Source organism: Callithrix jacchus, chromosome 11 (genome assembly GCF_049354715.1).
Source record: "Callithrix jacchus isolate 240 chromosome 11, calJac240_pri, whole genome shotgun sequence".
Taxonomy (NCBI): Eukaryota; Metazoa; Chordata; class Mammalia; order Primates; family Cebidae; genus Callithrix; species Callithrix jacchus.
This window is the reverse complement of record NC_133512.1, coordinates 125095421-125110609: the sequence shown is the minus strand read 5'-3', so window position 1 is coordinate 125110609 and position 15189 is coordinate 125095421. Positions and strand designations below refer to the sequence as shown.

Genomic DNA, 15189 nt, shown 5'->3' with positions numbered 1-15189 from the left:
TTTTCTAACATTGAAAAATAAAAAATTGCAATGAAGTATTCTGGGACAGATAGAGACCCCAATATCAAAGGTATTTAAATCTAGGTATAAAAACTTCTTGTTGACAGTGTCCTATAGAGAATTCAAGCAAAAATGGGTAATTGAATTGTATTAGTCCATTTTCATTCTGCTAATAAGGACATACCCAAGACTGAGCAATTTACAAACAAAAGAGATTTAATTGGACTTACAGTTCCACATGATTGGGGAAGCCTCAAAATCATGGCAGAAGACAAGGAGGAGCAAGTCACATCTTACATGGATGGTGGCAGGCAAAAAATGAGAGAGCTTGTGGAGGAGAATGCCTCCTTTTAAAACCCTCAGATCTCATGAGACTTATTCACTATCAGGAGAACAGCATGGGAAAGACTTGCCCTCATGATTAAATTACTTCCCACCAGGTCTCTTCCATAACACATGGGAATTCAGGATAAGATTTGGGTGAGGAAACAGTCAAACCATATCATGAACTAATGTGGTTTTTCCCAATCCTGAAATTCTGTGATGGACAAGTTATTATCAGAAGACAGAATAATCAGAATTGAACTTGATTTGACAGAGCATGGAATAGAAACCTGATGTCAGACAGTGAAACAGAACCAAAGTAAAATCCAAGATAGTAGGCTTGCAATTAAATACAGAAACTGCCCTGTCTTCTCTAGTTATCAAGGGGACTGGTGCTCTGGCTCAGACTAGAAAGCAGGAGTAGCCCTACCCTGTCTTAGTAAGTAGGCATGCAGTTTCTACACTCAATATTATCTCCTCTTCAAAACCTGTTCTGACACCCCAGGGAAGTGATCATGTGCACATATCCTTATTAAATTTTCTGTAATTTCATTGCATTGATTTGTTTATTTGTATGTCTTCTTGTTCTAGACCTTAGTCATCCTGAGAGAAAATTCATATTTGTATTTTCAGACCTAGGAGTGTTACTAGAAAATATATACTAACTAATACAATAAGTAGCAGACTATCAAATGTCCAGGGAATAGAAGGTCAAACAAAGTCAAATTTAGAAACCTATTTGTGGCCATAGATTTTTTTCTAATTACCCATCAAAGTTATAGATATGTATGCTTTGAATATGGCATCAGAAGACTAAGTCATAAAATATAATTTTGATTTAGAAGATAACATCCAAATGTGTCCATAAAAGGCATCATGAATTATAATCAAATTAGATTTTAGATCTGGAAGATTTCTTCCATTTTATGTTCTAGAGTTCTATCAAGTGAAATCACAATGAGTTAATTGAGAATAAATTTTTTATTCTAAGACAGTTTGACAGATTTTATAGAGATATGGTCTAGAATCAACTTACTTGAAAATTCCAAAATTTTAGTTCAGCTTCTTAAACACAGGATCCTGGTGTCTTCTTGGAGCTGAGATAGATATAACCTCATTGCTACCAGCATTATCTTTATCACTGAAGAAAAAATACTTTGCAGTACTTTTATCTTTTTGTTTTTTTCCTTTTTATGGAGATCAGCGTCTGGCTATATTGCCCAGGCAGGTCTTGAACTCCTGGGCTCAAGCTATCCTCCTGCCTCCGCCTCCCTAAGAGCTGGGATTATAGGCATGAGCCACAGTACCTGGCTGCAATACTTTTGATATTACTAGTATAACTTTTCAAAGTTTTATTTATTTATTTATTTATTTTTGAGACAGAGTTTTGCTCTTATTACCCAGGCTGGAGTGCAATGGCACGATCTCGGCTCACCGCAACCTCTGCCTCCTGGGTTCAAGCAATTCTCCTGCCTCAGCATCCCGAGTAGCTGGGACTACAGGCTGCGCCACCATGCCCAGCTAAGTTTTTGTATTTTTAGTAGAGATGGGGTTTCCCCATGTTGATCAGGATGGTCTCAATCTCTTTACCTTGTGATCCACGCGCCTCGGCCTCCCAAAGCACTGGGATTATAGGCGTGAGCCACTGCGCCCAGCCTAAAGGTTTTATTTTGAGTAATGAAAAAGAGTGATTTTTTTTGAAGAAGTGTCCTAATACTACTCTGATGTGAACACCTTTCAGAAATGTGGTGTTTTTTATTTGGTAGTGGCAAATGTGAAAACATAGGCAGTGCATTAACTAAACCAGGGTGAACAGAGAAATTTGCTGACCTGGGAGTGCATTGTTGACTTGTACCTTGTACTTAACTTTGGCCATTCCTCAGTATTAATTAGTTAAAAATGTCTCAAACAGATGTCAGCTAGGGCTCTCAACCTTTCAAACACGTGAGCTATGCTGGCTCAAAAGCCAACCTGCCTCTTCATCTCCTCAAATTCCACTGCCTGTGAAAGTCCTAAGCCTGCCTTAGAGTTTCTGTGACTTCTCAGGGGTTTTCACTTCTCAGTGTCTGCTTTACTTCCCTTGCCCCAGCTTCCTGACAAACCTTCTATGTGCAGTGATATAAAGACAAGGAGCCTGCTCATCCAAAAGGAGAAACTACTTAAATATATTGTTACTGAGTAGTCTGCTCAGGCTGCCCCTGGGCTGAATAAAGTGGACACAAGTTTAGATACATTTAAATTCATGCAAGTGTATCCTTTTTTTTTTCCATAATAAAGACTTGAAGATGGCTGGTACCTGTAATTACAGTGCTTTGGGAGGCCGAGACTGAAGGACTACTTAAGGCCAGGAGTAGAAGATCATCCTGGGCAACATAGAAAGACACTGTGTCTACAAAAAAATTTTAAAAATAGCTAGGTGTGGTAACAAGTGCTTATAGTCCCAGTTACTTGGGAGGCTGAGGCAGTAGAATCGCTTGAGCCTAGGAGTTCAAGGCTTCAGTGAGCTATTATCACAAACTGCATTGCAGCCTGGGTGACAGAATGAGGACTGTCTCTTAAAAAAAGAAAAGAAAAGAATAGATTTGAAGAATTAATTTATTAAAAATCAAATATAGTTGGTTTACATAAGGAGCTTAATATTTTACTTTAAGATTGATAATCCTTTAACAATGACTCCTAACATTTTAGTTTAAAGCTTTTCTCTTTCAACCTTTTAATGTATACACTTAAAGAGTGGGGACACATGCTAATATAATGAAGTATTGCAATGAGTCTATTTGCAATGTAGGCTGATTACCAACTTGTTTTAGCTGATTTATAAATTGTTATGTACCAGAATTACTTATATCAAAACACGTAATTTATACATCATCATTAAGAAATGAGATAGAAAAAAGGGAAAAGGTCAGCATTCAGGCTTCTGCTTAGCTTATAGGAGCCTCTTGATTGAGATTAATTTTAAAAAATAAGTGGAAATTCAGGAAAGAGGCTAGAGGCATCAATAGACAAGTGGCTTAATGTCACATTTGAAAAAATTAACTCTAGTTCTTAAAGTCACTTTTAAGATTTTAAAATATCAAGCCATAAATTTGCTATCTTTAAACAGGAGTTCAGTTTAATTATCAATTAAGGACTTTTTTACTTTCTCATTTTAGGTCTTTAATTGGCGTAATAATTTTTCATCTGTTTATTTTATACTCCACAGGTTCTCTTGCTCTCATTAGACTGTTTATTACAAATTGCTTGTGAATAAATAAATGTTAGGTGTCATAATTTTCCCAAATGATATCTATATGAGTGTCTGTCTATCAAACTTTCACTTGGTTTGAAAAGATACAATAATCAGACTGGGAAAATGTAGATGAATGGAAAAGGCAAATAGGTCTTTAAAAAGAACAATGCAGATGACATCTAGTGTCACATAATGTTTATTATTATTCAGCTATGTACATGCTTTAAAAGATCAATTCAAGATGAGATTTGGGTGGGGAAATAGCCAAACCATATCATGAATAAATTATTCTTTATGTTAGTCTTTATCATCGCTTTGCAATATAAAGAAAGCAAGGTGAAGACTAATTTTTCTCTTGTACGGAATCATCATCAGGCTAAATTTTTTGCATCATTGCAGTCCCTGGAGACCCCTGAGAGATTCTGGGAGCCAATGGTGCCTCTCTGGCCACAGTGACAACAAGTAAGTGCCGTAAGGAATAGTTCACTTCAGCTATTTTTATGCCACACATTGGTTGTCATTGGCCATTGAGGAGAGCTCAATGTAGATCAAAGAAAATGGTGATTCTTCCCCTTCTACCTGGCCACTCACCACCTGAACCTAATGCATCAGTGTACAATGACCACAAAGGATGTCAAGGGACTTGGCAGCCAGTTTCTGGAGGAATCGGTGCTGTTGGCTTTTGGCTGGTGGCAGCATCATCTTCAGTCATCTAAGCCAGAGTCATCAAAGTGATCATTCACCCATTCACTGCCTCCTCCACCTCCTCCCCACAGCTAATCAACTTACCAGTTCTGAGAATTTTTTCTTGAATATTTAAATCTCAGCTTTTAAATCTTCCTCAAAGTATCTGTTTATTCTTATCTCTGACCTAGTTTAGATCCTTAATCATCTTCACCTTACCTATTGCTAAAACTTTCTAACTTATCTATCTTCCTTCAGTTTTGTCTTCCTTAACTCTGTTAACAAAGTTACCTTCATAAAATTTAAATATGACTGTGACACTTGCATCTTAAATATCTTCAACAGCTTACTGGAAAACTTTCAAAGCCTTTGTTCTGGCATGCAAAGCACCCAATTTTTTCCATGTATTTTTCAGCCTCTCCACTCACTGCCTTGCATTCAATGTCTGAGCACATAGAACCTCCTACTCTCCTCCCCAAACAGCCATGCATTCTATCTTCTGTACTGATGCTATTTACTGTCTTCCTAGATGCCTTCAGCCCTGGATTTCTTCCCTGCCTTCAGTTAGATACCTGTTAATTGAGACTTAGTGCAAATACCTTTTTATCTAGAAAGCCTTATTTGCCTTACATCCTGTCTGGGTTAGGCACCTCTCTTTGGTGTCCCTGGAATAGCTTATGCATATTTCTACTATTATATTCATTAGACTGTATTATAATTGACAGTTTTTATATCTTTGGTCCTCACTAGAACATGAGTTCTTTGATGATGGCACTTTTTACTCATCTGAATCTTTTGTACCAGGTATATATTTTGTCTCACACTAGGCACATCATAACTATTTGATAAATTAGTAAACAAAAGCTGCAATCAGTAGCATTAAGTTTTGATGTGATCTGTGGAAACAATAAAATATAGAATTCCTAGCAGTGCCAGCAGATCTGTGGCTGTCATAATGGATCCACAGCTTCTTTCTTGTTCCTTGAATGTGACCAATAACAGTGCATCTAGGAGCTCTCATGGCAGAGTGTTCTGTGATAAGTGTATACAGAAAGGAGGAACCAGTGACTCAAATAGGAATTAAGCCAGAAGCTTCCGCCATATGGGCAGCATGGGCTTCAACCAAAACAACGAAACAATGCTGTGGTTAGCAGAGGTCCTACCATGAATAGGATACCAGGTTGCAGCTGTGTCTCAGACTCTAACTCTGTGTTGTTGACCCTTTTATCAAAGGTAGGAAACAGCAGTCATCATGCCAATAAGTATGTGGACAATAAGCATTGAGTACAGACCTAATGGTGTGTCGCTGTCAGAGACTTGTGTTGTTTTCCACTGTGCTGCTACTTCTGTGCTAGGAGAACTTAGCTCATCAGTTATTGAAGAAGGGGGAATGTTAATAACCACAAGAGGACTATTACAATGACCCTAAGGCAACTTTCAAAGCTATTGTGCAAGAAGAGGTTTTTATATCCCAAACCAAGGAGTAATTTTCACCAAGACTTTTTGTTGTTGTTGTTCTGTGTTTGCCGTCTCATTGGTAATAGCAAGACTGCAGCAACAAGGAAAGAAATCTCACTCTGTTGCTCTCATCATTCCATAAATAGTTTGCCAGCCTTTCATTGAGTGCCATTAGTTAACAGCAAGGACTACAGAAAAGTCCTATAGTTAATCAACCTGCATTGCCTTCAGGTCAAATCCTAAGTACTAAATAAAACACAGTGGGTGCAATTAGATAGAATCAGTCAAATATAAAGGTCATAACATTAGTCACAGCGTCATCTAATTACTGAGCCACATTTTTTCTTCTGGAAGTGGTGTCTTGTCAGTTGGGATATAGAGCAACAAGAACTCTCTGTTCCAGGGGTTTGTTAAATTTTATCTATGATTTTTCCCTTTTTAAAGACAAAAACAAAAACGGAGTGTCTCTCTGTTTCCCAGGGTGGAGTGCAATGGTACTATCTCAGCTCACTGCAACCTCTGCCTGTCAGATTCAACCTATTCTCCTACCTCAGCCTCCTGAGTAGCTGGGATTACAGGTGCACACCACCATGCCCAGCTAATTTTTGTATTTTTAGTAGAGATGGGGTTTCACCATATTGGTCAGCCTGGTCTTGAACCTCTGACCTCATGATCTGCCCATCTCAGCCACCCAAAGTGCTGGAATTACAGGCATGAGCCATTGTGCCCTGCCAATTTTTCCAATTTTAATTAAATATTTGATACCAGGTTACAGCAACAGATATACTACAGTATTGGGCTTCAGCACTATCACTCTATCATCTTATAATTTAAAGTGAAAGATGTGAGGACTTTGTGGTTCTGACTAATAGCTTTTTAAAAATGATCTTTCTTTCCTCATACCAGGTTAGAGATAGCGGGGATGGGGGGAGATCTTCAACATCCTCTTGCCAGAGCCTCTAGTTCTCTAGCTTTTTATACTTCCACCACACTTGTCCTACTGATTTCCACAGAGGGACCACCTGCCCTCTGTGCTTATCCATCACGACTACTGACTGCCAAACGTTTCTTAAAAATTAACAAGTTAAACCAAAAATATATACTTTTATTTTTTTATTTGTATTTGTTCGAAGCCAAACTGTATTCATCTCTATTAAAGACATTTTCCATAAACACAAATGGTATTTCAGGCAGGACATGGGCAGACAATTATTAACAGTATACAACACCTTTCAAATTCCCTTCTTCAATGAACTACCAGAAATCCACTATAAAACTCAATGAAGTCTTCATCTGGTGCACTGAACAGGGAAAGTTTTGAGTGAGGGTTGACATTTCACATTTAGCATGTTTTTAACAATTTTCTACAACTGATCCTGACTTTCAGAAATGAAATAAAAATGGCAGAATTTATTTGAAGATTCACAATCTAGAAACAGAACCACTGCTGTTTTGAGGCATGCCATCTCAGTGGCATGACTGAAAAGTCCAGATTGCCTGACACACTGGTAACCAATTATTGGGGGTCAAGTCCCAAAAGATGTCTGAGTTTAAGGGAGTTAAGTCTATGCTAAAAGGTGGAAAGGGAGCAGAGGACATAAGAACAAATTTGTTTTTCCATACCACAAGGCTTTTGTGCCAAGGTGGCCATGTGTGTCAAAGTCAGGAAATCTTTCCTCCTGAGAACCAAGAGGAAGTCTCTCAAAACTAGAAGGGAAAGGTGTTTTCCCTATATCAGTCCAGATTCAGAGACTTTCTGTCAGTGACATATGCCCATTCCCAAAAAAATGACAATGCAATGTTCTATGTCTTAATAATATAGCTTTAAAAATAAAAGTAAAACAAAATTCTGCATTTTTATAAAATTGGCTAAAAAATAGTATCTCAAACTGTTCAGTCATCAATACACAGTTATCAGAAATCCACACACTTCACTTGGTATCTCCGGCACCTTCAGCTTTCCATGGCTGGTCTGTTTGGCATCTTCGTTTTTGCAGGGTTATTCCCCTCCTTGACAGCACCTGCTTTTCCCTTTTTCCCTTTGGGCACCTTCTCTCCTTCCTTTGCAGGGCCTTTTTAGACTTGGGCTTTGGCTTTAGAGGAGCAGGTTCGGCAGACAATCTCGTGGATCTTCTCTGTGGTTCATCCTTCACTTCAGCTTTACCTCCTTAAGTATCCCCTTTTGCCCTTCTCTTGGGCATGGTGGTGGTGATGGCGGCGGGATGTAGGAGCTGGGTGCTGGATGTGGCCAGGCACAAGATGCAGTGTGCACAAGCTTTGGTCTGTCCAGGGCTCGATCTCGCCTCCTCTTCTTCCAATATACACTTTAAATAGTGCCTCTATAGGTTTCTGGTCTCTCACATCTGGAGAGCCCTCAGTGCTTTCCCTCAGCCTGAATGTCCGCGATTTTATTCTTCAGTATTTCCTCAAGACTGTTCTCCCACCTGCTCCTCCCTCGCAGTGAATGATACTGATTCCAGTGTTTCTGAGAAGATAGGTAAAGGGCTTGAAAAGATATGTATTGTCTGCCTGCCCATTTACATATACTATCCGACTTAATTTGCACAGTCCGAGAGGTGGAGATTACTCTTTCTTTTACAGATAAGGTAACTGAGGCTCAGGAAAATGGTGGTGCTGAGATTGAGTTCATGTTAGTTCAACTGCCGGACTTCTCCCATGTGATGGGATGCAGCTATAAAACAGAAATACTGGGGCACGAACATCAGACTTTTCACTCTCCTTTTCTAAATATAGCTAAATCCATATGAATCCATATTCCATGATTGGCTCAAAGAGATTGAGCTCATTGAGCCAAACTTCTCCCATGTGATGGGATGCAGCTATAAAACAGAAATACTGGGGACGAACATCAGACTTCTCACTCCCCTTTTCTAAATATAGCTAAATCCATATGAATCCATAGTCCATGATTCTCTTGTGCTTCTTTCCTCCCTCAGGCTACTAATATTCTATTGATTCTTTGCATTTTCTCTTTCAGGAGATTTGATCATCAACTTTCCATAACTTCAAACTCCTTCTTTTAATAACTCTTTCCTCTCAATATGTACACATACATATGTTTCCCTCTGTCTTAAAAAAATCCATTTCTCATCCTTGCACCTGTCTCTGGGTGCCACCTTATCATTCTTCTTTTGTTCACAGCAAACTTTTTTAAAAAGTACTTTAATTCTACCGGTTCCCTCTCATTCACTCTGTACTCTGAATTGCAAGTCTGTCATTTTGCTGAAATGGGTTTAGTCTAAGAATGTGGGGTTTGGAGTTGGGAAATCACCAGATCCAATGCTCACTCTTCAGTCATGACCCTTGGGCAATCTCTCTGCTGTGTATGACAGCCATTTCGGGGTAATTACTCATTGTTGAAACCATGCTACTATGACTTACTTTCATGATACCATTTTCTCCTAGGTTTGCAGTTCATTTCCAGCCCCCTCATTCTCAAGTCCATTTGCTGCCACCACTCCCTGTTATCCGGCCTCAGTGTTAATGCTTCTCCACCGTCTTATCATTGAACCTCTTTTGCTTGCCAACTTTGAAGTATTTCATCTTATCTGTGGTTATAAATGTATGCTATCTGTACGCTGATGTTCCCCAGACTAGTACCTCCTAGGCCCATAATTTTTGTTTGTCTGTTTGTTTGTTTAATGATCTTTCATGGAAATTTCCAAGTCTGTAAGTTCAAAACCAGATTCAAAGTCTTTCTATTCATACCCTCTACCAACATGACTGGTACCATGATACACTCAGGTATGTCCCCATCAGGATTTTAGAAGTCATCCTTTGCCTTTCTCCCTTCCTCACTCCCAAATAAGAACCCTCTCAAACATCCCTCACCTTCAAAATGACATCTTTTGTTCTTGGTGGTGGTGGGGTTTTTGAGACAGAGTCTCACTCTGTTGCCGAGGCTGGAGTGCAGTGGCACCTCTGCTCACTGCAACCCCCGCCTCCCGGGTTCAAGTGATTCTCCTGCTTCAGCCTCCCGAGTAGCTGGGATTACAGTCAAGCACCACTATGCCAGCTAATATTTGTATTTTTAGTAGAGATGGGGTTTTGCGATGTTGACCAGGCTCCCGACTCCAAGTGATCCACTGGCCTCAGCCTCCCATAGTGCTGGGATTACAGGCATGAGCCACTGCGTCTGGATGACCTCTTATTTACTGTCCTCAATTCGGTTGTATTTATTTGTACTTCCATAATTTCTTGCTTTAACTAAAAATTTATTTCTCTATAAGAATTGTTTCATTTTATGATTAAAGCAATAAGTTGCCAGGTGCGGTGGCTCATGCCTGTAATCCCAGCACTTTGGGAGGCCAAGGCAGGTGGATCACAAGGTCAAGAGATCAAGACCATCCTGGTCAACATGGTGAAACCCCGTCTCTACTAAAAATACAAAAAATTAGCTGGGCATGGTGGCGTGTGCCTGTAATCCCAGCTACTCAGGAGGCTGAGGCAGGAGAATTGCCTGAACCCAGGAGGTGGAGCTTGCGGTGAGCTGAGATCGCGCCATTGCACTCCAGCCTGGGTAACAAGAGCGAAACTCCACCTCAAAATAAATAAATAAATAAATAAATAAATAAATAAATAAATAAATAAATAAAGCAATAAGTTAATTTTGAACCATTATGAATATTATATTTGTTCTGTTTATGGATTTAATTTATGCTCACCACAGATTATAAAGTCTTAATCACTTATCCTCAATGTAATAGTATTTTACTGTGTCAATGTCCCTTGATCTTTTTTCCATCTTGTGTTTTTTATTTTTCCCCTGTGGTCTGCAAAAACAAAACAAAACAAACAACACTCTTCAGTTAATTACAGTATAGAGCAGTAAATTTTGTTGTTATGTTTTGTAGGGTTTTTGTTGGTTTATATATATTTTTTAACTTGGCAAAGTTCCTAAAACTTTGCAAAAAGTTTCTGGTCTATTTCTCTGCCTTTAATGATTGCTGGACTTTAATGATTTTCTTAAATATCATAATGCTGAATTTGTTCTAGAATTTTCCTAAATAAATTGATAACTACCTTCTGTGACATGTAACCCCTGTCAATTGCATGTATCAGCCAGATTGAGAAGATTTTTTGCTGCCCTGTTGCGACTGTCCCATTAGTACACAAAACAAAGGAAAATGTAGTTTGACTAAACAGGTTCTCTTTCTGAAATGGTTTGCATTTGATCTGCGTTTTTTGCAGCATTAATAACAGCTATAATCAACCTTGGGTAGGGGCTTTGCTCTTTCAAGCTGCAGAAACTTCCGTCTGGCCAAAAACACAAAGAGGCACACTGATTTGTGCATGGAAAAAACACCCTCATTCTTATTTTCATCATGAGAAGTTGTCACAGACAGCCCTCTTCCTTTGCTTTGAGTCAGTTTGTGTGATGGCATTTATTATTATGACACACAATCACTTAGTGATTGTCATTCAGTTACTTTAGGTTTTAGTTTCTTATCTTTGTGGAAGCCCCTTTTTCAAACAGCTAACTCATGCATCTGAAAAGTGTCTTCTTAAGTATATCATTTTTCCATTTTGCTGGAATTCTAAATTTTATGCTACTTTTTATTGAAAAAGTACTGAATTACTTCATTTCTGTATTTCATTAAACTGAAATTTGAATCCTAGTCACTCAGCACTGGGTTGCTAAGTTAACATGCAAAAATAAGATTACGGGAGGTGGTTCATGGTTTCAGGTAAAGATGAAATAAAGGCAACAAAGGGAGTTTTGGTTTAGAGGACAGTTCATGCTGTGGAATGTGTGAAAATTCAGTTTGTTGTAAGCAAACATCTTTATAGAAATCCCTGTTTTGCTTTTCTTATTTTTAAACAATAAAATGTGCTAGGCTTTATGACCAGAGAAATATGGAAAGGACATATTTCAAGGATAGCCAGGTGATTACGTTTTTATAAAGAAGATCCCGAACAGATAGAAATTACCCCAAACCATTCAATGGCAGAGGGTGACAGTAGGTCTGAAGGCGGCTACTTTTACAGAGAGTGTTGAGGAAGTCAGAACTTCACTCCTCCATCTGGACCCCTTTCAATCTGGACCCTTGGCTAGGACTAACTACCTTACAGGACAAGTAGGCTTTCTGTTGATTTGAAAGAATTGTGACTGCGGAACAAAGCCATTGTTGAACCGTAAACTTGGCACATTATGAGGGTGACCATTAGATTAAGCTTGCATAAACGTTAGTTCTCATTAACTCTCTTATCACAAAGAGAGGATAGTTGTACTATCTTCTGGAGACTAAAGTTGTACTAAGCCCTGGTTGTTCTATAGCCTTGTTTTTTATAGCGGCATGGTTGTTCTATAGATGTTTTATAGTGTTTCATACTGAAATCCAGAATGTATTTATTTTTATGTAATGTATTAACTATAATATAAAGTTTAACTTTTGCATGGTAATTTAAGAAACTAAATGTCTTACTCTTTCTTTTTCCCAGGTGCACTGAATCAAAAAAATTGGGGAAAGAAATATCCAACATGTAATAGCCTGAAACAATCTCCTATCAATATTGATGAAGATCTTACACAAGTAAATGTGAATCTTAAGAAACTTAAATTTCAGGGTTGGGATAAAACATCTTTGGAAAACACATTCATTCATAACACTGGGAAGACAGGTAAACTATTTGCATTCTCTTTGCCTTTAATATATTTTTCAGAGCTGGAGTATGTCTAGACTAGTTTCATCTCATTTTCCTCTGAATAATGTACTATGAACTAGGTATAAGTTACATGTAGAGGAAAACAAGTGGAACAGAGAAAATGGGAAATTTGGACAATATTTTGACAATTTGTACAAAAAACTAAAATGACCAATGTCATCATGTCATGTTTTCCTACAGTATACCAATGATGCTGCTGCCTCTAAAGGATGTGATAATGTGATTTACAGCTAATATAATTTAGTCAATTCCTTAGTCAACCCGGGTTTCTTTTTCTTGAGCATTATAGTTTGATCTTTTCTGCCTACCCTCATGTTATATTCAGTATTTGGATAGGAGAAAAGCAATTAATAATAATTGAAATTTAAGATAATAAATTTCTAGCTCTCCCATATAGAAGGCTTAAAGTTGTATTCCATCCTTAGGAAATGCTCTCTTAGTGCCTTTTTATTGAGACTATCTTTTTAAAAAAACGTGAAAAATATAATACATTAAAATTTAAATACAAATTCTAATAAGCTCTATGTGGACAAATAATTTCCAAAAAGTGACACCTTTTCTCTTTTGATATTCAAGGTGTTTTTTTTTAAATAGTATATTGGGAAATTATGTAAAGGCAAATATATACATAACAACAAAGATTAGAAAAATATTCAAAATTATAATAGTAGCTCTATGGGATTTTTTTATCATTAGTGATTTTTTTTCTATTTTCTATATTTAGATAATGTAATAATTTAATGTCAAAACACAAAAGAGTAGTAGCTGGGCACGGTGGCTCGTGTCTGTAATCCCAGCACTTTGGGAGACCGAAGTAGGGAAATAACTTGAGTACAGGAGTTCCAGATCAGCCTGCCCAACATGGCAAAAACACATCTCTACTAAAAATACAAAAATTAGCTGGGTGTGTTGGCACACTCTTGTGCTTCCAGATACTCAGAAGGGTGAGACAGGAGAATTGCTTAAACTCAAGAGGCAGAGGCTGCAATGAGCCAAGATCATGACACTGCACTCCAGCCAGGGCAATGGAGTGAGACCCTATCCGAAACAAACAAACAACGGAAAAAAACCACTCATGCCAGGCTCAGTGACTCGCGCCTGTAATCCCAGCACTTTGGAAGGCCCAGACAAGTGGATCACCAGAGGTCAGGAGTTCAAGAACAGCCTGGTCAACATGGCGAAACCTTGTCTCTACTAAAAATAAAAAAAAAATAGCCAGGCATGGTGGTGCATGCCTGTAATCTCAGCTGCTAGAGAGGCTGAGGCAGAAGAATCGCTTGTGTCCCAGAAGCAGAGTTTGAGTGAGCCAAGATCGGGCCACTGCACCCCAGACTTGGCAACAAGAGCAAAACTCTGTCTTAAAACAAAACAAAACAAACAAACAAACAAAAACTCATGAAAGTAGAGATTTTTCTATATCAGTGCCTGATATGTCATAAACACTATTTCTTGAATGAATAATTTTTAAAATTATTATGTTACATCTAATAATTACTTAAAAGAATACTGTCCCAAATCTTGACTTTTTTTTGATATTTTTATTTTCAGTTGTGAAGGGTGTTACAAAGCAGTAGGGCATGGAACCTCTCTCATAGGGGAGAATGGTTATTAGATCATTGAGCTAATAGAGCTACTGTACTTGGGTTTATTACTGGCTCTTGAAATGACAGTGGGGAACCTTTGAGCAACTTAGCCTTTCTGTGACTCAATTTCTTTATCTGTAAAATAAGGATTATATAGTATCAACTTCCCAAGGTTGTGCAAGGATCAAGCAGATAATATATGTAAAGTAATTAGTATAGTCCATGGTATGTCCTTAGTGATAAGTAAATGTTGGCTGTCATTGTTATTGTGCTTATTATTATCATTAGAGGGAGTTGTATCCCTAGCTGGCTAATATGTTGTATTCAGTCCCTGAAGCCAACAGTGATTTCTCCCTAATGGAACAGAGACTATTTAAATTTGCACTGGGCTCTCAAGAGAACTCTCCACAAGACTGCTAAAATATAGTCAGATAATATCTGCTGTGGGACTCATACAGGGGAGTTTAAGCTTCTGATGGTTGCCACTCAGGGTTCAAACATGAGATGGCTAAAACTCCTCCATACGAATGCGTTTCCTGCCTTTCCTGCCACAGCCAGGAACCCAGGTTCTGGAGCTTGATGATGAAGCCTGAGTGATACATGGAGGGATAAGCAGCAGCCTAATGAGGAGTAGAAATGGGCTGAAAGTAGGACGGAGGGATCACTTTGAGAAGGCTTTTTTTTTTAACCTTTCTGTTCCTTTCCCCTTTGCTCTGCCTTCTTATTACCTGCTGACATATCTTAGAGAAGCAGAGCTTTCAAGGAACAGCTATCTCAGGACACTACACAAACAGAACAGGTGGACTGGCTGTCTTCTGCGCTTGGAGTCATACCTAATCAAGATCTTTAGCTTAGTTTGCATTGTGGCAATATGATATGTTAAGTATATTATACTGACCTACAAAGTTTGGCTTCTAAAATGGCGACTTCATATTTTGTAAATTTATCAAATAAATGACTTTCTTAATGTAACTTAAGTAGATGAAAATTTAGTTGAAATTTAAAATTTTGATTTTCAGAAGTTTAGATGTAATTGTATTTCTTTTCTTAGTGGAAATTAATCTCACTAATGACTACCGTGTCAGTGGAGGAGTTTCAGAAATGGTGTTTAAAGCAAGCAAGATAACTTTTCACTGGGGAAAATGCAATATGTCATCTGATGGATCAGAGCATAGTTTAGAAGGACAAAAATTTCCACTTGAGGTAAATCAGGAGATCCAC

At 38.2% G+C, this 15189-nt stretch overlaps 1 protein-coding gene across 8 annotated transcripts in view; it reads left to right on the top strand.

The window, feature by feature from the left end:
* The window catches only part of PTPRZ1 (protein tyrosine phosphatase receptor type Z1), a 182978-nt gene that overhangs the window by 76070 nt on the left and 91719 nt on the right, over positions 1-15189 (top strand). For all 8 annotated transcript variants that reach the window (XM_009003179.5, XM_009003178.5, XM_078343894.1 and 5 more), the window contains exons 3-4: positions 12161-12340; positions 15020-15171. In XM_009003179.5, the coding sequence (XP_009001427.4) occupies positions 12161-12340; positions 15020-15171 (332 nt within the window). The remainder of the gene's footprint in view (positions 1-12160; positions 12341-15019; positions 15172-15189) is intronic.